Raw genomic sequence first — 27,818 nt, 5'->3', positions numbered from 1 at the left:
TTTTGTCAATGTCAGTACTTCATTCTTTATACTCCTAGTATTCTGCAAACATTTTCAAAATAACACAATTACTGAACAGGAGCACCTAGTTTATTTACTTTAGACCAATAATATTAGATTATTTTTCTTCTTCTGCTCTTTCCTCTGGTTTTTTATTTTGTTTGTATTTTCTTTTAATTCCTGTGTAGCACTTTGAATTACCTTGTTGACGAAAATGTGCTATATAAATCAAATTACCTTTACCTTCACCTTTACTCCTTCAACAGGATATTACAGTTTAAAGAATAATACTTTCGGTTGTTTTTTATTTTTTAGACTTATTCTCTCTCTGTGTACCTTGTGAGGCAACTGACATCACCATTGCTCCTGCAGAGACTGAGGATGAAGGGAATCAGAAGCCCAGACCACTCCAGGGCCCTAAGTAAAAATTTTAATTGTTGTATTAGTTTCATAAGATATACTATGCTTTTTTTTTTTTTTTTTTTTTTTTTTTGGTGAAGATGGTTTTAGTCATTGGTGGGCAAAGAGAGAGGGGAAGACATGTGGCACAGGTCACTAAGCTAGCACATGAACCTGCGACAGCCGAGTTGAGAACTAAGCCCTTGTCACGTGGGTTGTGCTTTACCCCTGTACCACCACAGCACAGACAATAGACACATCTAAACGTGAAGGACACTGTTTTGAGTGAATTTAGATTTCTTTCCGAGTCCAAAGTCTATATACAACTGCACAACTTTTGAAACCTTTAAAGTTACAGTGCCTTGTGAAAGTATTCGTCCCCCTTGAACTTTTCAACCTTTTGCCGCTTTTCAGGCTTCAAACATAAAGATCTAAAATGTTTATTATTTTGTGAAGAATCAACAAAGGGGACACAATCATGAGGTGGAACGAAATTTATAGGATATTTAAAACTTTTAACAAATAAACTGCAAAGTTGGGCGTGTAATATTATTCATCTTCTTTACAGTCAGTGCATCAAACTCACAAAAGAAGTTCAGTGAGGTTCTCTGAATGATGCAATGTTGTCCTAAATGACTGATGATGATAAATAGAATCCACCTGTGTGTAATAAAGTCCTCTATAAATGCACCTGCTCTGTGATGGTCTCAGGTTGTGTTTAAAGCTCAGAGAGCATCATGAAGACCAAGGAACACACCATGCAGCTCTGATACTGTTGTGGAGAAGTTTAAAGCTGGATTTGGATACAAAAAGATTTCCCAAGATTTAAACATCTCAAGGAGCACTGAGCAAGCAATCATATTGAAATGGAAGGAGTATCAGACCACTGCAAGTCTATCAAGACCGAGCCGTCCCTCTAAACTTTCATCTGGAACAAGGAGAAGAAAGATCAAGAGATTCAGCCAAGAGGCCCATGATCACTCTGGATCTACAGAGATCTACAGCTGTGGTGGGAGAGTCTGTCCATAGGACAACAATCAGTGGTACAATGCACTAATCTGACCCTTATGGGAAAGTGGCAAAAAGAAAGCCATTTCTCAAAAATATCCATAAAAAGTCTCATTTAAAGTTTGCCACAAGCCACCTGGGAGACACCAAACATATGGAAGAAGTTGCTCTGGTCAGATGAAACCAAAATCAGACTTTTTGACCACAAGGCAAGACGATACGTTTGACTTAAAAGCAACACAGCTCATCACCCTGAACACACCCACTGTCAAACTTGGTGGTGGCAGCATCATGGTTTGGGCCTGCTTTTCTTCAGCAGGGACAGGGAAGATGGTTAAAATTGATGGGAAGATGGATGGAGCCAAATACAGAACCATCAAAAGACCTGAGACTGGGACGGAGATTTATCTTCCAACAAGACAAAGATCCCAAACATAAAGCAAAATCTATAATGGAATTGTTCACAAATAAACATATTTGTGTCTAGACCAAGTCTAGACCTGAATCCAAGTCAAACTGAAAACTGCTGTTCACAAGCTCTCCATCCAACCTCACTGAGCTCCAGCTGTTTGCAAGGAAGAATGGTCAAGAATTTCAGTCTCTGAAGGTGCAAAACTGATAGAGACAAACCCCAAGCGACTTGCAGCTGTAATCACAGCAAAAGGTGGCACTACAAAGTATTGACGCAAGGGGGCTGAATAATAGTGCATGCCCCACTGTGCAGTTTTTTATTTGTTAAAAAAGTTTTAAATACCCTATAAATTTCGTTCCACCTCATGATTGTGTCCCATTTGTTGATTCTTCACAAAATAATAAACATTTTAGAGTCTTTGCAGTGGAGAATGGTTGCTTACAGTGCAAGTAATTTCAGGTAAACGATGCAAACTGCATGCATATACATATAGACATGTCACAAATTTTAGTGATTCAGTAACATTTAAAACCACAGAGTCCACAGTTCCAGCAATTGTTTTTCAATTGCAGAGTCCAGACTCTGAATACAGCAAAAAGCAGAGGACAAGAGGCTGTTCTTTTTTCACAGGCTACATGTAGTAAGAAGTTATACTTTTGTTTGTTGTCAGGAATAGTCACTCTGACAATGAAAAATTAAAGGGGAGGTTTTATGTATTTTACAGCCACATAGTGCCATTTCATATTGCAATCAAGTAAAACTGCTATCTTCAACTGTTAACATTAGACAGACAGACAGATAGATACTTTATTAAATTGTCATTTTTATTTCCCACACAGCACTGTTGGGTATACATCAAATACTGAAAAACATTACATTTTTTTAGACATAAAATCTTAACAAAATGTTTAAACAAACAGTCCCACTGTTTCTGTGGTAATCCTGTTACCCCTCCTCCCCAACTCTAATGAGGAGTTGAAGAGTTTAATTGCATGAGGGACAAAGGAGTTCTTCAGTCTGTTAGTCCTGCACTTTGGAAGAAGCAGTCTCCCACTGAACCCACTTTCACGACTATCCAAATGACAGGAAAGCCAGTCATGTAATGGCTGGTGTTGTCCATATTAGCCAGGAGTTTCTGCAGTGTTCTCTGCCACTGCTGCCAGAGAGTCCAGTCTTGTACTGACCACTAACCCGGGTCTCCTGATTTGTTTCTCCGCCCTGGAAAGGTCTGCCTTAGAGATACTGCCACCACCAGCACACCACAACATATGACAAAATGTTGGCAACAACAAACTGATCAAACAATCCCAACTACTGATCTTAAAATCTCAGCCTCCTCAGGTAGTACATCCTGGTCTGGGGCTTCTTATTAGAGCTGCTTTGTGTTGCTTGACCAGTCCAGCTTGTTGTCCAGACACAGGCCACAGTATTTATAGGTCTTCACAACCTCCACCTTCATCAAATGTGATGTGAGTGCCACCGGTCTAAGTCATTCAACCTACTGGACCTGTTCTTCTTATGGATAGGCGGCACCACTTCTACACAGAAATTAAGGTAATCTTTGAGACACCATGAGCTCTCAGCAGCACATCCCAGTTTGTGATGTTAAAATGGGCTAAGAAAGCCATAAAAATTCCTGTTTGTAGTTTGCCGGAAGCCATGTTGGGGAACAGCACACATGTGTAAGTTCACTCTGAATACATCCTCCCCACTGTCAAATATAGTGGTGGCAGCATCATGTTCTGGGGTTGCTTCTGTTCAACAGGGACAGGGAAGAAGAAGGTCCAAACAAATTTGGAAGAAAACCTGCTGGAGTCTTCAAAAGATTGGATACTTCGGCAGAGGTTCACCTTCCAGCAGGACTCCAACCCTTAACATAAAGCCAGGGATACAATGGACTGACTTAAAACATATTCTTGTGTTAGAATAGCTGTATTATGCCACGCTACATTGTTGCAGTAATCCAGGCATAAAGAGCCCCAACTAAGTACTGAGTGCTGTACATGCTCATACTTTTCATGTTCCTGCTTTTGAGTTGGCCAACATTTCTAAAAATTATTTTTTTGTATTGGTCTTAAGAAACACTCTAATTTTCCTGGGGATTGTGCTGGCCAATCCCGAGACCTAAAAAACCCCCTGAAAAATTCAGTTTTTCTTAATCCATGATTTCGCTGTCTTGCTGGTGTGTTTGGTGTCATTGTCTTGTTGAAACAAACATTTCAAGGGCTTTTCCTCTGCAGCATACAGGAATATGACTTCTTCCAGTATTCTGTTGTACTCAAACTGATCCGTGGTCCCTGGTAAACGGTAAATATTACCAACACCATAATACAAGAAACGTCACTTCATGACACTTGACCAACCATGCTTCACCACCTTCACTGTGCGCTGTTATGGTGAAATTTAATGCGAGTGCATATATTTTCAGTCTGAAAGCAAGGTTACATGTCTTTCTTCTCAAAACGTTTAATACTTTTGCATACATTTTCATTTTGAAAGCAGGACTTCATGTCTTTCTTCTCAAAACTTGTATGGTTGTACTCAAAACTTCTTGCGCGCTTGCAGAACTCTCTGCTCACTTACAAAACATCCTCTGCTGGCTTTTGGAACAAAAATGCACCGTCTCCTGGCAACCTCTCTGCCAATACAATGAAAGTGCTGTACTGGGTGCATTTGTTTCCTTCTAGTGTATTGGAGAATCTATCTATCTATCTATCTATCTATCTATCTATCTATCTATCTATCTATCTATCTATCTATCTATCTATCTATCTATCTATCTATCTATCTATCTATCTATCTATCTATCTATCTATCTATCTATCTATCCATCTATCTATCTATCTATCCATCCATCTATCCATCCATCCATCCATCTATCCATCCATCTATCCATCCATCTATCTATCCATCCATCTCATCTATCCATCCATCTATCCATCCATCTATCTATCTATCCATCCATCCATCCATCCATCTATCTATCTATCCATCTATCCATCCATCCATCCATCCATCCATCCATCTATCATCCATCTATCTATCTATCTATCATCCATCTATCTATCTATCTATCTATCTATCCATCATCTATCTATCTATCTATCTATCTATCTATCTATCTATCTATCTATCTATCTATCTATCTATCTATCTATCTATCTATCTATCTATCTATCTATCTATCTATCTATCTATCTATCTATCTATCTATCTATCTATCTATCTATCTATCTATCTATCTATCTATCTATCTATCTATCTATCTATCTATCTATCTATCTATCTATCTATCTACTTGGATAAATATAGATATTTATATCTATTTAAATATAGATATAATTTAGACATATATCTAAATTAGATCTATATTTGGATATCTATTTATTTAGATATAAAAGTCCTCTATATGCTGTGGCTTGAATTCAGAGTTTGCAGGACATCTGACCAACTGTCAGTGGCCCTTAGAACCAAAAAGAACAATCTTACTCTCGTCAGTCCACAAAATATGACTTAATTTCTTTTTAGGCCAATCAGTGTGTTATTTGGCTAATTGTAGCCACTTCAGAACATGTCTTTTTTCACGATGGGGCTTTGTGGGGGATTTCTGCTGGTAGCTTGGTTTCTCATAGAGATCATCTGATTGTTGTAGTTCTCACAGGCAGTCTCAGACCTTTGTTGATCTTCCTGGAGCTGATCATTGGCTGAGCCTTTCCAATTTTGGTTACTGACCAATCCATTTAAATAATTTTTGTTTTTCTTTGTCTCCTTTCTGGTTTTGGCTGATATTTTAAAGCATTTGATACCATTTTAGCTGAACAGCCTATTATTTTCTGCACTTCTTCATAGGTTTTCCCCTCTTTTATTAATTTTTTGATCAAAGGACGCTCTTCTTCTGACGTCTTCTTCTGAACACAGAGTGACATGGGTCGTCTTGGACGACCCATGTCACTCTGTTTTTCAAGGACAAATGCACATCCAGCATATGCAGCGTCAGTTGCCTTAATCCTCAAATAAGGGTCACCTGCATAACACCAATGTTTTTTCACATAATCAATGACCTCACTACCGTAATTGAACTCAGCACTGTTATTTTTTGAACACACCCCTTTCAGAAAATGATTGAGTTTCACAGAATCAGCAGCAAGCACATCATGCCTGTTGGGTCTGTTGGTTTTCTAAACCTTCACTAATATATCTAAAAATGGGTTGTTATTGTTATATTTGTTTTTTAGCTGAGAGCATTGAGATTATAATAAGTGGTATTGTAAATTTTGTTTCATTTTTATAAGCAAATATTACTTTACTTTGTAATATGTTCTTCCTTCTTTGTTTCAGTTAAGGAGAAGCTAACAGCAGATCCAGACAGTGAGATTGCCACAACAAGTCTTCGGGTGTCACTCATGTGTCCGGTAATTTAAGCACTTGTATAAATTGACACTATAACAGTTGTTGGAACACCAAAATAGTTAAAGGAAATATTTTTATCAGTACGAAACATGTTATTTTATTTTTCTTTGTTGAAACTGTATTCCACTCAATATAAGGAAAGTAACATTTCTATCTTGAATGGAAACTGAAATTCTCATAATTCCCTACATACAGACACTCACAGGCCACTTTATTAGGTACGCCTGCTCATTATTACAAATGTCAAATCAGCCAATCACATGGCAGCAACTCAATGCATTTAGGCATGTAGACGTGGCCAAGACGATCTGCTGCAGTTCAACGCGAGCATCAGAATGGGGAAGAAAGGAGGTTTAAATGACATGGTTATTGGTGCCAGGCGGGCTGGTCTGTGTTTTTCAGAAACTGCTGATCTACAGGGATTTTCACTTAGGGTTTACAGAGAATGGTCCAAAAATGAGAAAATATCCAGTGAGCGGCTGTTCTGTGGGCGCAAATGTCAGAACGGCATTCTTTTTAGCTATAGCTACATTTGTGCACTATGTTCAGGTCAGGTCAGTGGCAAATAACAACTTGTCTTGCAGTTGGTATGCAGAAGAGCATCTCTGACCCCTGTCAGCTAAGAACAGGAAACTGAGGCTACAATTCGCACAGGCTCACCAAAATCGGACAATAGAAGATTGGAAAAACATTGCCTGGTCTGATGCGTCTCGATATCTGCTGTGACATTCGGATGGTAGGGTCAGAATTTGCCGTCAACAACATGAAAGGATGAATCCATGCTGCCTTGTATCAACAGTTCAGGCTGGTGACTGTGGTGCTCATTAGTACCAATTGAGCATCGCGTCTGTTTGGATTTCTGACTTAGAAAAGTCTTACTTTCAATAAAGGACAGATGGACATTAAACATACAACAATAAATAAAGATTAGTAATAGGCTTAAAGACTCACACTTATCACTCAGTAGATTGCTAAAATTATATTCATCATTTAACTCACCAAACTCCAGAGGCTACTTGTGTACTAAACAGTCTGACAGCCTCAGGCAGAAAAGACTTGCTATAGTGTTCCGTAGCACATTGGAGCACCCCAGTACTGTGATGTACTGTCATGCAGTACATCACAGAACTAACCATTAATGACAGAACTAACCATTAATGACTGGTGAAACATGAAGAGCATGTTTCACCAGTATTAAAGAACCTGGGCTTGCATAGAAAAAAAGTCTGCTCATGGCCTTTTTGTAGAATATGTCAGCATTCATGACCCACTGCAACTTGCAGTCCAAGTCAACACAGAGGTACTTGTGGGATTGAACCTGCTCCAAATCTGCTCCTGAAATGGAGATTTGGAGCAAAGATGTTTTCTTATGGCAAAAACTGATGACCATTTCCTTGGTCTTGCCTACTTTTAACTGGTTCTCTCAGCACCATGGCACAAAATCATCCACCAAAGTCCTGTACTCCACCTTCATTTCCCCTCAACCCACACCACTGTAGCCATGTCATCTGACAGCTCCATTTTTACATATCAGATGGCCTAACATGCAGTCCTATAACCTCACAAACTGTCAGATAGTCAAGGATCCAGGTCATACATGAAGCAGCCACATCCATTTTTTTAGCTTCTTGCATATTAATCCTGGCTGGCTGGTGTTGAAGGCTGATAGGAATCAGCCTTCAACACAGACAATGGTATCAAGTATATCAAAGGAGGAATAGACCCTCTGCAGGAGATATATATATATATATATATATATATATATATATATATATATATATATATATATATATATATTTATATTGCAAAGGGTCCTGGGCTTCACCCACCTGTCCTCAGGTGCACCTGTATCAGCTTCTCCATAATATACCTTCATGATGTAAGAGGTCAGAGAGATATGTCTATGGTCTATATTGCTTTAGGAAATGCTTTCTTTGTCACTGACCTGGCCTGAACATAGTGCACAAATTCCACAATTTTACTAAATAACTTGTTCTACATACAAATAGAAAATTACAAACATGAGTTTTTTAAAACTTGGAATCAGGGTTTTCCAGACCAAAAGTTTAACCAAACCTTCAAGTACCTAGAAAATTCTAAGTTTTTGCATGTGAATGTGTGCATGAATGGGAATGACAGATTTCTTTGTAAAGTGTCTTTGAGTGTTCTAAGAAAGGCTTATATAAATGATGACACTTCATCAAACATAAATATACTTTTGTTTTCATTGCATATATGACATGAACACAATAACATTTAGCTTTCCTGTTTGTTAGGTTTCATGTTTAATAAGTCTCAATTACTCAATTTGTATAAATTGAACAAAGAATAATACATTAAAGCAAGTATTTTTGTTCATGTTTTGATTTAATGTGTTTTATCTGTCATTTTAAGCTGGGTAAGATGCGACTGACTGTCCCGTGCAGAGCTGTGACATGCTCTCATCTACAATGCTTTGATGCTGCCCTCTACCTGCAGATGAATGAAAAAAAACCTACCTGGATCTGTCCTGTGTGTGACAAGAAGGCCGATTATGAGAATCTCATTATTGATGGGTTTGTAAAATTATGTTACTTTAGTTAGTTACACATCTTAAAATTCTGAAATTTAATTTGTTTTCAAGGTCTGAGTAGGTCGGTAAAATATACATATGTTTACAGACTTTTTTTTTCTTTGACTGTCTAAGTAATAACTATTTGAACAGCTATAAAAATACAGAAGGGTTTTTCATGGGGATTTCAAATAAATGACACATGGTATATATTCTTATTTCACCATAAAATGCTCAATACGCTGAAGATTTTCATTATCATTTTAGGTTTAGCCATCTTGTTTTTCTGGGTGGAAAGCCCCACACATTTTGAGGTTACTGGGACCGCTGCTGTTTAGGGCATCAAACAGATGCCTTTACTGACAGTAACTGCCTTTAAATACCTTTAAGGTTGTACATGTTTAAGACAATTTTTAAAATATATTGTAAATGTAAAGTGAGCCTTTGTTTTATTTATTACAAAGGGATCAAGATTTCTTAAGAAATTTTAAATTATCTGTGTGTAAGTCTATGGAATTTAGACATGAAATCTAGCACCTTTAACTAGCATCTTTGTAATGCTTATAATGGTTTGAAATTAGCACAAAACCTTTTCTCTTTAATGTGGCCTCTTGGCAGTAGTCATCTCACTGTTGCCAACTTTCTTGCTATATTGATCAACATTTCAGATAAAAAATAAATAAATTGGTATTGGCCAAAATTAAAATTGGCAGGTTAGGCTTTCTAAAGATCATAATTGGTGATCGGCCAGAAAACTGCAATAGGTGCACCCTTACTTCAGATGGAATACATACACACATATTCATGAAGTGTTTTGATTAAATTAATGCTTCTTTGGCATAATTTCAATAACTAAAAATGTAATGTATACCAGGTGAGTCTCTCTCACCTGAGAATGTGGATTGGTACTGGCCTGATTCTGAGTCTTCATAAAATTTCAGCAGTGCTCCAGGAGACGTTTTACATAGCTTAAAAGTCTATTTAAAAGTGATGTTTGTTTTAGTCACATAAATTATGAGCAGCAAGTAACATACAGCCAACTACAGCTGAGAGTAGCTCATTGATATATTAATGCAACAGCCAAGTAGCCCGATGTAAAAAAACAAAAACAAAACATTTTTGTTAAAAACATGTCAATGATTGAGAAGCTTTATTTGTTATCAAACATATGTTATGAAGCCAAAAAGCTTCAGAAATATTTAGCGCCATCCAGGAGAATCAACTCATTTTAAGTTAAAACTCAGTTTGGCACAAATACAAACATTCTAGCAAAAATGTTTGCCTGGACTGGACTGTTCGAGATTGCTGTTGAGCAAGGCTTCTATTAGCAGCTCCACAAATCTTTTTGGTAAACATTACATTACCAAGAGACATGCAAACATACCTTTGTCTTGGCCTTTGTTAACTCTTCTTCCTCTTTCTTTTCTTTCTCTATGAAGGATAAATCCTTTTTTACAACATTGTTTTGCTTACTTATCCTCCGCCGTTGCCTTGAAGGTTTGGATACACACTTCACATTGCACAGCAGCTCATGTTACTGGTGAAGGTTGACCATGGCCACCAAGAGGCACCCAAGAGCAATTTCTTTTTTCTTAGTGTCCATATAAAAATGACATACTTTATCAAATATATATTATTGTAAAAAAAAACACAACTTTATCAAGGAGTTGTGCTTTTTTGTTATATAATCACATAGAAGTCATTACCAAAAAAAAAAAAAAAAGAATTCCCGGATAGGGTTAGGGTTAGGGCAGCCTTCATAGAGGAAACAAGCCTGACTTACCGACTTATCACTTGCCCTACTAGTACCATCAACTGCTTCTAGGGTCCCACAGGCCAAAAAAGATCCAACAGGATTCCTTCTTTAACCTCATACCATCCCTTACTTTAACAGTTGTGCAAATATTTTTGTTATTTGAGCTATATCTTACTGATTTGTTTCTTTTTTTTATTGCTTTCTTATATTTAAATGTTTAAGCTACTGGTGAACCAGGTAGCTAATGTCACTTTAAATGAGATATAGAAATAACGTTGACTTAGGAAAAAGACAAATTTATTCAAAAAGGAAAGTGAATTGAGTGAATATTTTACTATCTTCTCAGTTTGTTCTTGGAGATCCTTAATGACTGCTCAGATGTTGATGAAATCAAGTTTCAAGAGGATGGGACCTGGTGTCCAATGAGACCGAAGAAAGATCCGGTCAAGTTCTCTGTTCATTCAGTCGGAAAAGTAGAATGTAAGTACATAATATTTTCTAATCACTTAGTACCATTATAGTACTTATAATAGGAAAAGAAATCATTGGAATTTAGTTATATACTGTCTTGCAAAATAATTCATTCAGCTTGAACTTTTTTATGTTTTGTGATGCTACGACAAACTTCTGTGTTCTGAATTTTTTTTTTTACTATTCAAGCGTTACATTGTGGAAAATGGGTTGAAAGATATGCATAGTTTTGAGAATAAAAAAGTGCATAAGGCATGCATTTTCCCTTACACCCATTGATACCCCTTAATAATATCCAGTGTAACTAATGCTACATGAGTTCCTCATTTAATAGTTAATTTTTTGTATGTTCACCCTTTTTTTTTTTTTTTTTTTTTTTTTTTATTGATTTTCATAACTTTATGTAAACACCAACAAAATTAAACAAAAACAACCCACCCCAAAACAACAAGGAGCACTGCAAAGTCCACATAAAAACATACATACATACAGCCCACATACACAAAATACAGTAGTCATGATTCAAAATAGTCACAACTGTCAGACAGCCAAATGAGTGATATATTGAATGTAAGAGAGAGAAAAAAATATATATAAAAATAAAAATAAAAATTACAGCCTCTGTAAAAAGGATTGCAGTGGGGCCCAGATCCTCCAAAATTTGTCCGACTTTTGATGAAGGTCATGAGTGAGTTTTTCAACTGAGACAATGGCAGAAATCTGTGATATCCACATATCAACTGTAGGGGCCTGTGGTGCTGACCATCTCAATAGTATACATTTCTTGGCCAGAAATAAAAGGATTGCAAGCAGATGTTTAGTGTCTGCATTAAGTAGAATGTCTGAAGGATGGTTAAAGAGACAGAAGGAGGGAGTTAGTGAGAACTGTTTACCAATGATCTCTTGTATCATGAGATGAACTCTTTTCCAGAAAGATTGAATACAGTTGCAAGACCAAAATAAGTGAATAAATGTGCCCCTATGTATTTTGCATTTATGACACAGATCTGAAGCATCAGGAAACATCCTCCGAAGGCGAACAGGTGTATAATAAGTTCGGTAGAAGAATTTAAAGTTCTGCTCATGTAAAGAAACTGAGGTGGAGTTGGGGAAAACCCCATCACAAATCTCTTCCCAATCTGCCAGATCAAACGTCAGTCCTAGGTCACGCTCCCACACCAGCTTCATAGCATCATAACCTGAGGAGTCAGAGCCAGATAGTAAATGATATATCTTAGAGATAAGTCCTTTGGGAGATTTGGTCATGATAATCATATTCTCTAACTCTGACAATTTTGTACGTAATTTTCCTGTCCTCCAAAGAGAGCTCACAAAATGACGGATCTGTAGGTATTTATAGAAATCTCTATTAGAAATATTGAAATTGGCTGTAATTTGTTCAAAGGGTTTAACAGAGTCAGAGTCCAGCATGTCCATAATATTTGACAGTCCCTTAGATGACCATTCAGACAAGCCAATGCTTCTAATCTCTGCTGGTAAATCTGGGTTCAAAGTTAACGATGACCAGGAAGAGAGGGTGGGAGAGATATTTAGATATTTCCTCACATCTCGCCAGGCCAGCAAAGTATTATAAACAATGAAGCTACTTCTTAGATGAGCCATTTGGTCTATGCCACTTATAAAAAAAAGAGAATTAAGTTTGCTGGGGAGACAAGATTGTGACTCCAGATCTAACCATAAAGCGTTCTTTCTATTCATAAACCAATTTGATATGATTTTAAGTTGTGCTGACCAATAATAAAGTTGCAGGGATGGTAACGACAAACCTCCAAGATGTTTTGGCTTAGTTAATATAGAAAACTTGACTCTTGGGTGTTTGTTGTTCCAGACAAAGCGAGATAAATGAGAATTTAGTAATTTGAAGTGTGCAGGGGATAAATAGCAGGGAAGATTTTGATATAAATAGTTCAGTCGCGGAAGAATGTTCATTTTTATAATATTGATTCTCCCTAAGAAGGAGGTTGGCAGGGGGGCCCATTTTATTAAATCATTTTTTATCTTCTGAATTAAAGGTGAGTAATTAGTTTCAAAAAGATTATTCAGATCAGGTGTAACAAAAATACCCAGATACTTGAAGCCTCTGATAGACATTTGAAAAGGAGATTGCATAAACCTTTCGGAGGGGATGCTGAAAGGGGTGGCGACAGATTTTCCTAAATTGATTTTATATCCTGATAAAGCACTGAATGTAGCCATAGATTCCAGGACAGCTGGAACTGATTTCTCAGGATCACACATATACAAAAGAACGTCATCTGCGAATAATGAAATTATATGGTTTCTACCGCCTATATTGATTCCAGATACATCCGGATTAGTCCTGATAATCTCAGCCAGGGGTTCAATAAACAAAGTAAACAATAAGGGTGAAAGGGGGCACCCCTGCCTACAACCCCTATGAATCTTGAAGGGCTCAGACATCAAACCATTTGTGTTAACTGAGGCTGTTGGGTCTGAATAAAAGCTTTTAACCAGATTGATAAAATTTGGCCCCAGACCGAATTTATGTAACACCTGAAAAAGAAACTGCCATTCAACTCGGTCAAAAGCCTTCTCGGCATCGAGGGAAACAATTACTGCTGGCTCTTTGTGAATATTAAGGTACTGAACAACATTAAGAACGCGTCGTATATTGTCTGTGCCATATCTCATTTTTATAAACCCTGCCTGATCTGGATTTATAATTTTAGGAAGGATGTTTTCCAATCTCCGGGCCAATACTTTTGCCACAATTTTATAATCAACGTTAAGCAAACTAATAGGCCTAAAGGAGGAACAATCCAGGGGACTTTTACCTTCTTTTAGAAGAAGACTGATGGAGGCATGTCTCCATGAGGGGGGGATGCCATTTCTCAAAATGTCATTAACAGCAGGCATGAACATTGGTTGAATCTCTGGCCAAAATAGCTTAAAAAATTCCAATGGAAATCCATCGGGTCCAGAACATTTTCTGTTTGGCATAGATTTAATTGCAGCCCAAACTTCCTCCGGAGTGATATCAGCATCTAAAAAGGCACGATCTTCTTCCGTGACGGAAGGTAGAGATATTCTGCTCAGATAGGAGGAGATATCTTCCGGGTCAGCCATGTCCGTATTATATAAAGATATATAAAAATCCCGGAAAGTGCTGTTAATAAGTAATGGGTCGTATGTGACGTCTTTGTTCTGCCTTCTGATCATGTTAATTGAGCGACAATTACCTTGATTTTTCAATAAATGGGAAAGCATGCGACTGGACTTATTTCCAAATTCATAGTATTTCTGTTTAGTATAAAGTAATAATTTCTGAACTTGACGGGTGTAGTCTATATTAAGCTCAGATTTAATAGCCGTTAGTGCCTTCAAATTTGACAATGTTGGTGATTGTTTGTGTATTTGCTCCAGTCGGATCACCTCTTTTTCCAGGTTGTTTCTCCTCTCTGCGAGAACTGCTTTTTGGTGAGAGCAATAAGATATAAGATGACCGCGTAAAGTGGCTTTTGCTGCATCCCAGATTATACCTGAAGATACGGGAGAATTTTTGTTTTCGAGCCAGAACTGCAATAGGTTACACCGAACAAAGTTGCAAAAGGAATTATTATTTAACAAGGATGTATTGAATTTCCAAGTGAATGTTCTAGGGATACGAAATAATAGATCAACACCTAAAAATACTGGTGCATGGTCTGACAAAAGTATGGGGTCTATGTTACAGCTTCGAACAGAATGTAAAAATGACTTCGGGATAAAAAAATAATCCAATCTGGAGTAAGTGTTATGGGGATGTGAATAAAATGTATAGTCCCTTGCTTTAGGATTTAAATGTCGCCAAATATCTATCAAACCAGTATCAATGCATAGGTTTTTTAAGACAGCTGAAGCTTTCGGGTTTGGCAATTTTGCAGAGGAGGACCTATCCAAAGATGCATTCATTGTACAATTAAAGTCACCAGCTAAAAAACCGATTTCCTTACGATGATGGTTAAACAATAAGATCATTTGTGACATAAATTGAGGCGAATCATCATTAGGAGCATATACATTGAGAATAGTTATATGTTGTCCATGGATTGAGCCCTTAATTAAAATAAATCTGCCCTCTGAATCCTTCTCCTCATGCTCCAGAATAAAAGGAAGATTCTTATGTATAAGAATGGCTGTACCCCTCTTATTTTGTGAATGGGAGGAAAAATATACACTACCTACCCAGTCCCTTTTAAGTTTCAAATGTTCTGTAACAGATAACCTAGTTTCCTGTAATAGTGCTATATCAAGTTTTTTTTTTTCAAATGAGTCAAAACCTTCTTCCTCTTGATCACATGACCCAGTCCCTGTACATTCCAGGTAACGATCTTAAGAGACCCAGACATACAAACTGTAAGGGCAAAAAACAGCTCTTAAACACCCAATGACATATTTGAATAGATTAATATGTACATAGACATTTATGTATGTATAAAAAAGAGAAAAGACATATTTAGGCTCCTGACATTTAACGCCATAAAAGAAATAAAATACTGAATCTGCAAACAGCAGCATTCACCCTCCCCCATCCTGTCCCCAAATGACAGAAAAAAAGAACCCCAAAAGATGTCACTGTTATTTCCAAACGGCATAGAACTCTCGATTTTTACAGTTCGATCACAGCAACAACCGGACGCTCAAAACACCATCCGTGGTCCAGGCAAAAGTAATGAACCACACTGAGAACCGCTCCAACATAGTACATTTAAAAGGAAGAAAAAAATAATGTTATATGGGTCCCAGCGTGGATGTAAAGTCTATCCTCCTCCATCTTTTATAAACAAATCAGGAAAAAAGAAATAATACCTCATTTAAGAGTGTCCAGAAATGCAGCGGCAGCCTCAGGCGTATCGAAAAAAAAAAATGTTCACCCTTAAGAAAGACTATTTCTGAATTCAGATTAATCACTAAAATAATTTGAACCAAACTTGAAGGGCTGTACAGAGGTGCAGGATTAAAGACCTGCAGTCCACGCAAGGACAGAGGGGACAGGAAGGACAGAGGGCTTTACTTGAGCAAGGTCCCTCTGCTCAATCCAACACATGTCCATACCCATCTGATGTTTGCCATTGACCATCTGGATGTTCCTGACAAGGTCATGTGGTGTGATGAGGAAAATAAATAGTGCTTTTTGGTCAAAACTACACTCACCATATTTGAAGGAAGAAGAAGGATGAGTACGACCCCAAGAATGCAATCCCAACTATGAAGCATGGAGGTGGAAACATCATTCTTTGGGGATGCTTTTCTATAGAGGTGACAGTCTCCTTCCCTCAGTAAAGGCACTGAAGATGGGTTGTGGTTGGACTTCCAGCTTGACAATCATCTGAGGGAACCCCCTAGTGGTCTCAAAGGTAGAGCATGTAAATGACCCTTTATTTTCTGACATGAGCTAAAAGTTCAACATGTAGAGTAGTGGCAGTGTTTCTGGTTTTCTATGACCTATAATGCTGATATTTTTATTTAGTTTAAAATAATGGCAAATAAATACAATAGATAAATACAATTGATAGAAATAGGTGAAACATTTTTATATTTAATGGTGGAGAAGCTCTAAAATGTTAATACATACTCCATATTTTATTCTTTCCATGTGTTTGACATCATTGAAAGCTTAGTGCGGATGCGCCACAGTGCATTCAGTCTGTGTGTATTCTGACTGAGAGTCTGGATCTTTTTCTTCGCTGCATTTTTTTTGTTTTTGTATTTTATTGAATATACCAAGTTAAAATTACAACAATGCAAACAATAAACGGAAGGGATAGATGTATAAAATAATTAAAATCCATCCCTCCTCCAGGAACATTACAAAATGGTCTCATTCTATTTATAAGCATTGCATCAGAAAACCTTCATTCTACTTTCATATTCTTGCTTTGTACAATACATTCATTAATATACTAATAATAACTAATAATATTAACAACAAAGTAATCATAATGATGCTAACAATGCTGTGTAACAACATAATACATCAAGACAGTTTCTCACATTTAGTGTAAACCATTTCCTTATACAAATCTTTGAATTGTTTAATGTTTGGACATTGTTTTAATTCCCCAGTCAAACTGTTCCTTAGTTTCACACCACAGACTGAAACTCAAAAACGTCTTGTGTTGTAGATCTTTCAAACTTTGAATTTGTATGTTCCTTTGAAATGATAAAATTCTTGTTCTCTTGGAAACAATTTTTGAATATTTTCTGCTAATTGTTCATTTTGTGCTGTAAATAAGACACATGCTGTTTGTAAACTTTCCAAATCAGCAAGTTTTAATAATTTATAATGTATAAATAATTGTTTGTGTGATCCAGATTGCTAACCTCATTAATAATTCTTATTGCTCTTTTTTGTAGTTTAATTAATAGATGTAATGAATTTGCATAATTATTGCCCCATATCTCTGCACGGTAACTGAGGCACAGTAAAACTAAAGGACAGTAAAAAATGTGTAATTCTTTCTATCCAATCAACAGTTTGGCCTTATTCAATATGAAAATACTCTTTAATATTTTCTTTTGAATATATTGAATATGTGATTTCCAATTAATCTTATCAATAATAACTCCAAGAAATTTGTGTACCTGAACCCTTTCTATGCTTCTACATTTACTCCATTTATCTCTATTTTATTTCAGAACATTATTTTTGTTTTAATCAAATTTAGAAACAATGTGTTACCATCAAACCACACCTTCAGTTTGTTCATTTTCTTCTTTACATTATTTAGCAGTTCTTCCATATCATTTCCAACAAAAAATATATTTGTCATCTGCAAATAATACAGATGACACAAATACTACAGTGGAAGCCAGACATTGTTTACACCAGGGATCAGCTGATTGCACTGAAGCCAGTCGGATCCACTGAAATCCCTGAAGAGATCTGGAGAAGGACACATCAATTGGAGGAGGAGAGTAATCAGAGAGAAACCACAGAAGCTTATGGAAAAGAGGAGATATAAGCTGTTTCTCCCCTCCGTTACTATGGACAACGTAAGATCAAAAGTCAACAAGATGGAGGAATTATCCATCTTGACCACTTCATGACCACCTGGCCAGTAGACAAAGAAGTATGGGGAATGAAGTTTAATGTGTTTTACGGATACATGGCTGCACCCGGATACTCCTGATGCCAATGTATCGAGGGCTACCGGACTACCGGCCCAGCAGAAAGGAGGCGGGCTTGCTATTCTATTAAACAACTGTTGGTGCAACCCTGCTCATATAACGGGGAAAGAGAGAATCAGCTGCCCGGATGTTGAACTGCTGGCGGTTGGTCTTTGTCCGTTTTACCTACCCCGTGAATATTTCCATGTTGTCGTGGTGACTGTTTACAATCCTCCCTCTGCTAGCCCCATGATGGCCTGTCACACCATCCACTCCGCTGTAGCTCGCTTGCAGACTGAATATCCAACTGCATTCATGGTTGTCTCGGGTGATATTAATCATGTCACCGTGGACAAAACCCTGCCCAAATTCACCCAGTATGTTAGCTGTCCCACCAGAGAGGAGAGAACTCTGGACCTGCTGTGTGCTAACATGAAGGATTCATACAGTTCCTTTCCCCTCCTTCCACTTGGACGGTCCAATCATAAGCTGGTGCACCTCAGCCCTTGTTATATACCTGCCTGCAACTATGAGGACAGTAAGAAGGAGGCCAAAGGAGGTCATTGAGGCACAACAGGGATGTTTTGAGGCCACTGACTGGCATGCAGTCTGTGACCCAAATATGGAGGACATCCAGTAAGACATGCAGTAAGAACGCACGTAGCAGCATTCTTGATCAACTGCAGCTGTCTAAGTGAGTTATTAGGCATGCCTATGGAGACACTATTGCAGTAAGAAGCATCTCATTGGGGCTTGCCAGTCTCCAGACCGAAACCCAATTGAAAATTTTTGGAGGGAGCTGAAAGTCTGCATTTCCCTGTGACAACCCCAAAACCCAAAGGATCTGGAGAAGATCTTTATGGAAGAGAGGTCCAAAATCCCTGCTGCAGTATGTGCAGACTAGGGCTGTTGTAAATGATTATTTGAGTAATCGAGTATTATATCTATTGTTCTGATGAATAATTGAGTAATTGAATAAAATATTGGTAAATACTGTTATAACAGCAGTATTATCAGTTTTTCATATTTGAGCACCCTAACAATTTTCTGTAGTTTAGAAAATTTACCTGTAACAATAATAGCACACTTTTGAAGTTAACCTGGACAAAAAATGTACAAAAATCTGAAAATATATTGAATTTAATAATAAAGAGTCAGACCCACAAAGACACTTGTAAAAAAAAAAATTGACACATCAACTTTTAGGTCATGTATCCATCAGTCAGTTTAATAGATGAACTCTCACTTTGTGCATACTTTTATGTCCATGTGAGTGACTGGATTTGGCTCCTCTGTCACATACAGAAGCACGTCTACCAACTATGTACCGCCATGTTGCACTCCGCCACCCATTTGTTGTGACCGGGATTATGGTAAATTTATTTTCCGGTTTGTTTGTAAAGCTACATTTACATTAAGGATCAATTACAGCGCAGCCGGCCGTTGTGTTCAGTTTATCTGCTCACCTGTAACAAAACACCCTCTGCGCTCTTCTCCACCGTTCACTCTGAAGCAGCCACCAGGCAGTTGCTCCAGGAGGAGAAAGACTGCTGTACTCCAGGTATTGGGCTTGTCAATGTAAGGATGCTTGAAATGATAGAAGCCATTATCATAAATAAATGAAATAACTCTGTAATTATTGAACATTCAAAGTTACGCTGCTAATACTTAGCATTCGTCAACAACTCATCGGCGGAAGTAGAAACGTTGCGCAACACAAAGAATCACATGATATGCTAAATACTAAAACATAATTTAACAAAGCTTTGAGGCAGATAATTTGCCTCAAGGAATTTTAACAATCAAGGTACTCAAATCATTTGAGGAACTGTTACAGCCCTGGTGCAAACTTCGTTGAAAAGAACAGGAAATATCTGACATTTATAATCACAAACAAAGATTTCTGTACCAAACATTGAAGTTGTTTTTCTGATGTATCAAATGCTTATGTCAGGCAATAAAATGCAAATTAATTACTTATCACTTTCACTATTAGTGAGTTATTAAAAAAATTATCAAAATTTCAGAACGTTTTGAAATTTCTGATCAGACTCTATCTAAGACTCTTATGGCTCCCACCAGATACTAATGAATCCCAAAATACAGACTGATGGAACCTAAGAAGATCAGTGCTATTCAAGAGATCTGTTAAAAAATCCAGAGACCATTATTCTTCAGAGATCACAGATAGCTAAGTTCAAAACAGAACTGCCTAAATAAAAAAGCATTTTCAAACAAATTTTGATTCCCAATTTCTTCATTGTTTAATTCAAAATTTCTTGCATAGTTGACTTGCATACTGGGAGATGCAAATACTTCACAAGCTGGAATTAAATAAAATGCCATTCTTTAAGAGTGAAAAAATTTGGAATCACACTTGAGGGCAGATCTTTAAAAGGTTTATGTGTATAAAATTGGGTTCAAACTTGATAGCACACACAAAGCTTATGTACAAACCAGGTGAAAAGAGGAACGTGTCAATAAAAAAGCAGCATTACAGACACAATCCATTTAGGATTCAACGAGCAGGAAGGGATCGGACTCTTAAGTGGTAATGCAAAAATGTCTGACTCAGGTTTGAACCGAGGCTGGGCCTAACCCTAACCCTACAGTGCAGGAGGGCATTCAGGCTCTATAACCATCACTGCTCTCAACAAACCCAATAACTATTTTACATTCCTGTTTTTATTTGCAGTTTTTCTAATTTTCTCAATTCTGTTACTTGCACATATACCCCCAGTTCTGTACTGGATCACTTTAAAATACCCAGACAAATGCCACTTGGTCAGTCTTACAACCCCTTTCCGAAGCATGCACACAAAGGTCATCAGGATAAAAATAAAAATGAGTAATTGATAGGTCAATAGTAATGTTAATGGCAATATATCATGTATTCGCATTGTAAATAATGAAAGAGGTGGATAAAAGGAATGCTGTGACTTCCTTTTATACTGTAAAAGGAAGTCACATACTTTATATTTATGAGGTGAAAGGATCTATAGAGCATCTTTAATATTTCTCACTTTATCTTTCAGCCACAACTCCTTTACACCAGTCGTCAGTGGTAGCCCATCCTGTGGAACCCAATCTCAACAAGAAAACTGATGTAATTGATCTGACACTTGAAACTTCCTCATCGTCTGATGATGATGATGATGATGATACAAGCACAACCCCCCCATCTAAGAGACAGTGCATTTACATCTCCAAGAATGAGGAAATTCATGCTAAAGGGTAAGCTGAATTTAAAGTGTGCTTTGATTAATATCAAAAGATCTGTTTAAAAGGATGCTGTAAATGTAAATATTTATACATAGTTATTCAGTATTCACAACCACCTTCAGCATGTTATATTACTATTTGCACCAAAATATATTTCATCCATATGCGCTGTGGCAGGTTTGCTAGGTAGGAACAGTGTGATGGAGTGAAGGGACGCGAAAGCTAACACCTTTTCATGGCTAAGCAAATGGGTAGTGGGACATCCACTCATCAAGCCAAAGTAAAAAACAAATGTGCTTCTTTTAAGATGGAATGGCTGTTGGAGTTTCTGCAAAGATGAGAACAAGTGGTGAAACTGGATGAGATTTTTTCTTTTTTGAGTCAGAAAGGTTTGTGCTGCAAAAAATGCAGTGAAGCCAAAGTAGCAAGCGAGTTTTCAGAGGGAAAAATGTGGAGTACCTCAAGCGTCACATTCAGCAGAAAAGTCATTTGAATGCTATTGGAATTGTACAAAGACTAAAGATGGGAATAGACATTGGTACATTGTTGCAGGAGAGGGCAAAAGACAGAGAGAAAAGTAACAAGCTCTCACACAAAAAAATCTAATCCTTAGCAAGTTAAAGTACTCATTGACAATATTTTACTTACCATCAAAATGAGTGTGTCACTGCTGTCAGTTCAATAAATCCAATGTCACATGGCGAAGCAAAAACTATTTCTTTGAATTTGTGAAATCAATCAAGGAGATTGTGCAGAATGACTCTATGTGCAATGTTAAAAATGCACCCTGACATACCCTCTTAGTAGGGAGCACACACATAGCAATACACAAAATGCTAGTCATATATATTAGATACAGGGAGGAAAGTTATGTGGTATCATCCAAATGACAGGATGCACTGCTGAGGCATCTTGTCATTTGTTGTGGGGGCAATAACTCAATTTTATTTCAAACATGGATTGGGCATGCAGAGAATGGTGATACTAACCTCTCATGGGGTTTCAGTAATACTGAGAAAACACAATGGAGTTGCAGCTTTGTTAAAGTGCCAAATGCTATACCTAACTGAACTACATTGTGTGGACCATAGAGAGAACATGGGCATTGACAATGCCTGAAAAGATATGCCTTTGATGAGAGATGTAGAAACTCTTTATAAAACTGTATATTCCACTTTCTCCCTGTTAACTGTGAAGAGAGCAAAATGGAGGATCTAGCAAGGACTCTTGATGAAGATACACTGTCATTCAGGCCTTTGAATGAAGTACAATGGCTGTTGCGACACCAAACTGTGAATGCTGTTCTGAGGAACTACACTGTGCTCGAAGAATATTGCAAAAGAAAATTCACTGATAACAAAGATCCAGTAGCAAAGTACTGCTACAAAAAGCTGAGTGATTCCAAGTTCAAGATTACTCTCACTGCTCTGGGAGATGTGTTAGGTGAGCTGGCACAACTTTGTCTTTTCAAAGACGCAACCTAAATGATGGAAAGAAGTGAATCAGCCGTTTATATACAGTATATATGTATATATATGTGTGTGTGTGTGTGTGTATTAACCTGCCTTGACCTTGGTGCACCCTTTACTATTAGAACAGCTTCAACTCTTTTTGACCATTCTTCCAGAAGTGCATTTGTGAGGTCACACACTGATTTATAATCTACCTGACCTAAGACATTCTGTATCTGAATTGGCTTTCCCCGTGCTGCCTTGGAAGGGCTGCATATTTCCAATCTCCTTGAAGATATGTAAACATAACGCTCCTTCCCACCTCATCTCCTCCTGTTATCCATGCAAGTGGGGAGCTGAGTGCTCCCAAGGACATGCCTTGATAACAACATCTTATCAGACTTGTACTGGGAGGCTGAGCAACGTGGTTTCATGGCCCTGTGATGTCACCGCCTTCACTCATGTCTTTGTTTTGTCTGAGTGTTGCCATGTGCCCTAATGTGTCCTGATTTCCCTGATTTTTATTTTTATTTTGTTAGAAACTGTGGAGTACTCACTTTTAACCCAGAAAAAGAATTAGAACAAACTAGGAATCCAGAGGATCTAGTTTATTAGTTTATTGGTCATTCTTTAGCTTATATTTTGGAAAGTGTAGAGTACTCACTAATTAGATGCAGAGAGACTCCTATTATTGCAGCCCAGAAAAGGAATTAGAACAAACTTAGATCCAGAAACAATTCTTTCAGAACAAGAACATTTAGTTTTTATTATTACTTAGACACTGTGGAGTACTCATTATTTTACAAATTTGGAGCACATTTAGAAAGTCCAGAGAATACTTACTTACACTTACTTAGCAACCCAGAAAATGGATTAGAACTTGGAACCCTGAAAAAATCCCTTAGCAACTATGTTTTAGACTGCTATTCTTCCAAACCAGAAAAGGAATTAGACCAGAGGACACTTATTCTTATCTACCAACCCTGAATAGGAGTATCTAGTTTATTTACTTTAGATCAACATTATTAGCTTTCTCTTCTTTTGCTCCTTCCTTTGGTTTATTTTGTTTGTATTTCCTTTTGTTTCCTGTAAAGCACTTTGTATTTCCTTGTTGCTCAAAATGTGCTACATAAATAAAATTACCTTTACCTGTACTAAGTTGGGAGCATAGAATTGTCAAAATGTACTGGTATGCTGAAGCATTCAGTGTTCCTGTCCCTGGAATTAAGGGGCAAAGCCCAGCTCCTGGTAAACAACCCCACACCATAATCCCTCCTCCACCAAACTTTACAATTGACACAGTGCAGACACACAAGTACCGTTCTCTTGGCAACCACCAAACCCAAACTTGTCCATCAGATTGCCAGATGGAGAAGCAAAATTTGTCACTCCAGTGAGAGCACCTCTACTGCTCTAGAGTCCAGTGGTGGTGTGCTTTACACCACTGTGTCCTTTTCATTGCACTTGGAGATGTATTGCTTAGATGCAGCTGGTCCACCATAGAAATCCATTCCATGAAGCTCTCTGCGCACTGTTCTTGAGCTAATACAAAGGCCACAAGAAAATTGGAGGTCTGTAGTGATGGACTCTGCTGGTGGCAACCTCTTGCCACTATGCACTTCAATATTTGGTGATCCCGCTCTGTCAGTTTTCGTGGCCTACCACGTTGTGGCTGAGTTGCTGTCGTTCCCAAGCACTTCCACTTTCTAATAATACAGTTGACTGTGGAATATTTAGGAGTGAGGAAATTTCACGACTGGATTTGTTCCACGGGTAGCATCCTATCACAGTTCCACACTGGAATTCACTGAGCTCCTGAGACCAACCCATTCTTTGAAAATTGTTTGTAAAATCATTCTGCATACCTACAGTACGGACCAAAAGTTTGGACACACCTTCTCATTGAATTCCCTGCCACCGAGGAGCTTTTTAACCACCTCGGTGACTTCATCCCCAGAGATTGGAGAGCCCAACCCAGAGTCCCCAAACTCGGATTACTCAATGGAAGGCATGTTGGTGGGATTGAGGTCTTCAAAGTATTCTCCCCACCGGCCCACAAGATCCCGAGTTGAGGTCAGCAGCACACCAGCCCCTCTGTAGACAGTGATGGTGCTGTACTGCTTCCCCCTCCTGAGACGCCGGATGGTGGACCAGAATCACCTCGAAGCCTTGCGGAAGTTTTTCTCCATGGCCTCTCCAAACTCCTCCCATGCCTGAGTTTTTGCCTCAGCAACCACCTGAGCCGCATGCCGCTTTGCCCGCCAGTACCCATTAGCTGCTACTGGAGTCCCACAGGCCAAAAAGCCCCAGTAGGACTCCTTCAGCCTGACAGCAGCTCTCACCGAATGTGTCCATTAACGGGCTCGAGGGTTGCCACCGCGACAGGCACCGACAACCTTGCGGCCACAGTTCTGGTAAGCCGCCTCGACAATGGAGGCACGGAACATGGTCCACTCACAGTTAATGTCCCCCATCTCCCCTGGAAGGTGTTCAAAGTTCTGTTGGAGATGGGAGTTATAGCTCCGTCCCACAGGGGATTCCGCCAGACGTTCCCAGCAGACCCTCACAGCACGTTTGGGCCTGCCAGGTCTGACCGTCATCCTCCCCTACCACCAGAGCCACCACCTCTCTTCACCCGAGTGTTCAAGACATATGGCCGCAGATCCGATGACTTGATGACAATTATCGAACTGCGGCCTAAGGTGTCTTGGACACTGCTAGTAAAGCATTTTGGGCCGCCAGGCTTATAATACCCAGGCCCCCTTATCCTGATCCTGCTCTTTGCCATTGGAGGATGAACCCCTTTTCCTAAGCCATCCATCCTTTATTAACTTATTACAGATCAGTGGAATATATTTATTGATATTACACCAGATGTCAACCTCTCGTTGCTCTGGGAGATGCATAAAGCTTTTATTAGGGGAAGTATTATATCATATACCACAGCTCAGAAAAAAGCTGCCATTAAAGAACAATTGCACTTAGAAAGAACAGTGCAACAAAGTTGCAATTTAGAATATCACCTTATAGAGTCCTTTCTAAAATTTTAAAAGCAGCTCTTTCAGCTCTAAATCAATTACTAAAAATAATGTACAGTTTTCTTTGCTAAGCACAGATTATGTGAATCAGTGAATAAACCTGGCCAGCTACTTGCAAGACTTACAAAAAGCAGAATGGAAGAGAACATAATATCATGATTACAAGACAATAACTGAGACAGGCATCACAAAACGACAGACATTAATAGGGTTATGAGGCAATTCTATCAAAACCTGTATTCGTCTGAATACAATTCATCTGATGCTAAAATAATAAAATTCTTAAATGGAGTGACCTCCCACACCTGTCAGAGGAACAACAAGACATTTTAGGTGCTCCAAATTCTCAGAAAGAAGTCAAAGCTCCTGGACCTTCTGGATGGCTTCTGTCCAGAATTATATACGAAACTGAGCCACCCGGTGATAGGACCACTTATTGGCATGTTTATGCACTTATTTGGGCACAGAGATTTTCCACCAACACTAAAACTGGCAAACATCAACCTCATTCTTAAGAAAGACAAACCACCAGACATCTGTCGCTCAATTAGACCTATTGCTTGCAAGGAGACTGGAGAAGCTTTTGACTTTTTTAATAAACGTAGATCAGACTGGATTCATACAAAACTGTTTCTCCTTTACAAATATGAGAAGATTACTTACAGTAATGTAATTCAGTATTCAAGCCAAATGAATTCTAGAGCTTTTGCTGAAGAGGCATTTGATAGGATTGAGTGGAAGTAGAGGCACGCTCCCAGTTCAATGCACCAAGTATAAAAACTATAAACCCATCTTTCAAGAATAATTCTGCCCTGCCAGTAAATTGCACAGCAGAGATGCTTGCAGTTTGGTTTATTAAAAAAATGGTTCTAGCAAATAATAAACGGGGGGGGGAGGGGGTTTCTTCCTTCTCATATTTTTCTATTTTGCTCTTTTTCCAATTTTTCATCTATCTTATTTAGAGAAGAAATCTTGAATTCACAGCTCTAAAAAATATATCAGCACTAAGTATGTGATGTGTTGACTGTGATCCTGAGTGGTTCCCATTTTCTGTTTTCTGTCAGCGTGTTGACGTACCAGCCCTCTCTTCGTATCCCGAATGTTCCAGGCCTGGAACAGTCATACCTTACCTCAGCAATTGCAGAGTATGCAGTTCCTTTCCGCCCATCTACCCTAGGTTCCATTCCTACTGAATTACAAAGTAAGTTAGTAAAATGTACCCAACTTTTCATTTAGGTTAGATATTTGCACTGCCCCTAACAAGTAGTACCATTAACTTTGTGTTGCTTTTTACTTACAGGTCTGGATTTGTTTTCATTAATCCCAACAGATCCTCAGGTAAGCTTAGTGGGGGGTTTTTCATCAGATAGTGTCTATTAATTTGTCATGTCCAGGCTTACATAAAAAATATAAATCTGGAAAATTAAGTGAAAAATCAAAGCTTTTATTAATACTTTGAAGGTCAATGGATAAAATACCACACTATCTCTAAATTGTCATATAGTCAACAAAGCAGCATACACAGGCCTAAAGATTCTACTGTAAAATTACTAAAGCACTCCCAATCAAAATCTTAAAACCAGGCTAAGTCAGAAGTATTGTTTTTTCCTACACCTGGACCATAATATCGTAAATGGGTCTTCAAAATGCAAAAGGATACAGGACTAACAGACAAAACAAATACAGCAGACAATTTAATAAAAATATTTGATGTACTCCTAGATTAGCACTTCTGTTTTGTTTTTTGTGTATGCCCTTTCTCAAACACTAGTTTGTCATGGCAGATGGCCAGTCACACATAGCCATGTTCTGCTGGAGATTTCTTCCTGTTTAAAGAAGAGTTTTCATACTAGTTGTATCTAAATGCATGCTAGTCATGAAAGATTACTGGAAAGTCAAGGACACAATGCAATTGCCCACTGTGGCCACATGTTCATTCACGAGCAGTGAATGCTGCTGTTGAAATGAC

General features: G+C 38.1%; 1 protein-coding gene across 3 annotated transcripts in view; it reads left to right on the top strand.

The window, feature by feature from the left end:
* Nucleotides 1-27,818, top strand: part of pias2 (protein inhibitor of activated STAT, 2) — a 47,160-nt gene that overhangs the window by 13,187 nt on the left and 6,155 nt on the right. For 2 of the 3 annotated variants that reach the window (XR_006369756.1, XM_044107865.1), the window contains exons 7-13: nucleotides 316-421; nucleotides 6,158-6,231; nucleotides 8,624-8,784; nucleotides 10,883-11,016; nucleotides 21,174-21,372; nucleotides 26,914-27,050; nucleotides 27,150-27,187. Coding sequence is in view for 2 of the 3 variants with exons in the window: in XM_044107865.1 (XP_043963800.1) it covers nucleotides 316-421; nucleotides 6,158-6,231; nucleotides 8,624-8,784; nucleotides 10,883-11,016; nucleotides 21,174-21,372; nucleotides 26,914-27,050; nucleotides 27,150-27,187 (849 nt within the window). In the remaining variant the exon portion in view is untranslated. The remainder of the gene's footprint in view (nucleotides 1-315; nucleotides 422-6,157; nucleotides 6,232-8,623; nucleotides 8,785-10,882; nucleotides 11,017-21,173; nucleotides 21,373-26,913; nucleotides 27,051-27,149; nucleotides 27,188-27,818) is intronic. The other variant, XM_044107879.1, reaches the window with a different exon arrangement.

The sequence above is a fragment of the Gambusia affinis genome, linkage group LG03 (genome assembly GCF_019740435.1).
Source record: "Gambusia affinis linkage group LG03, SWU_Gaff_1.0, whole genome shotgun sequence".
Taxonomy (NCBI): domain Eukaryota; kingdom Metazoa; phylum Chordata; class Actinopteri; order Cyprinodontiformes; family Poeciliidae; genus Gambusia; species Gambusia affinis.
This window is presented reverse-complemented; position numbering and strand designations above follow the sequence as displayed.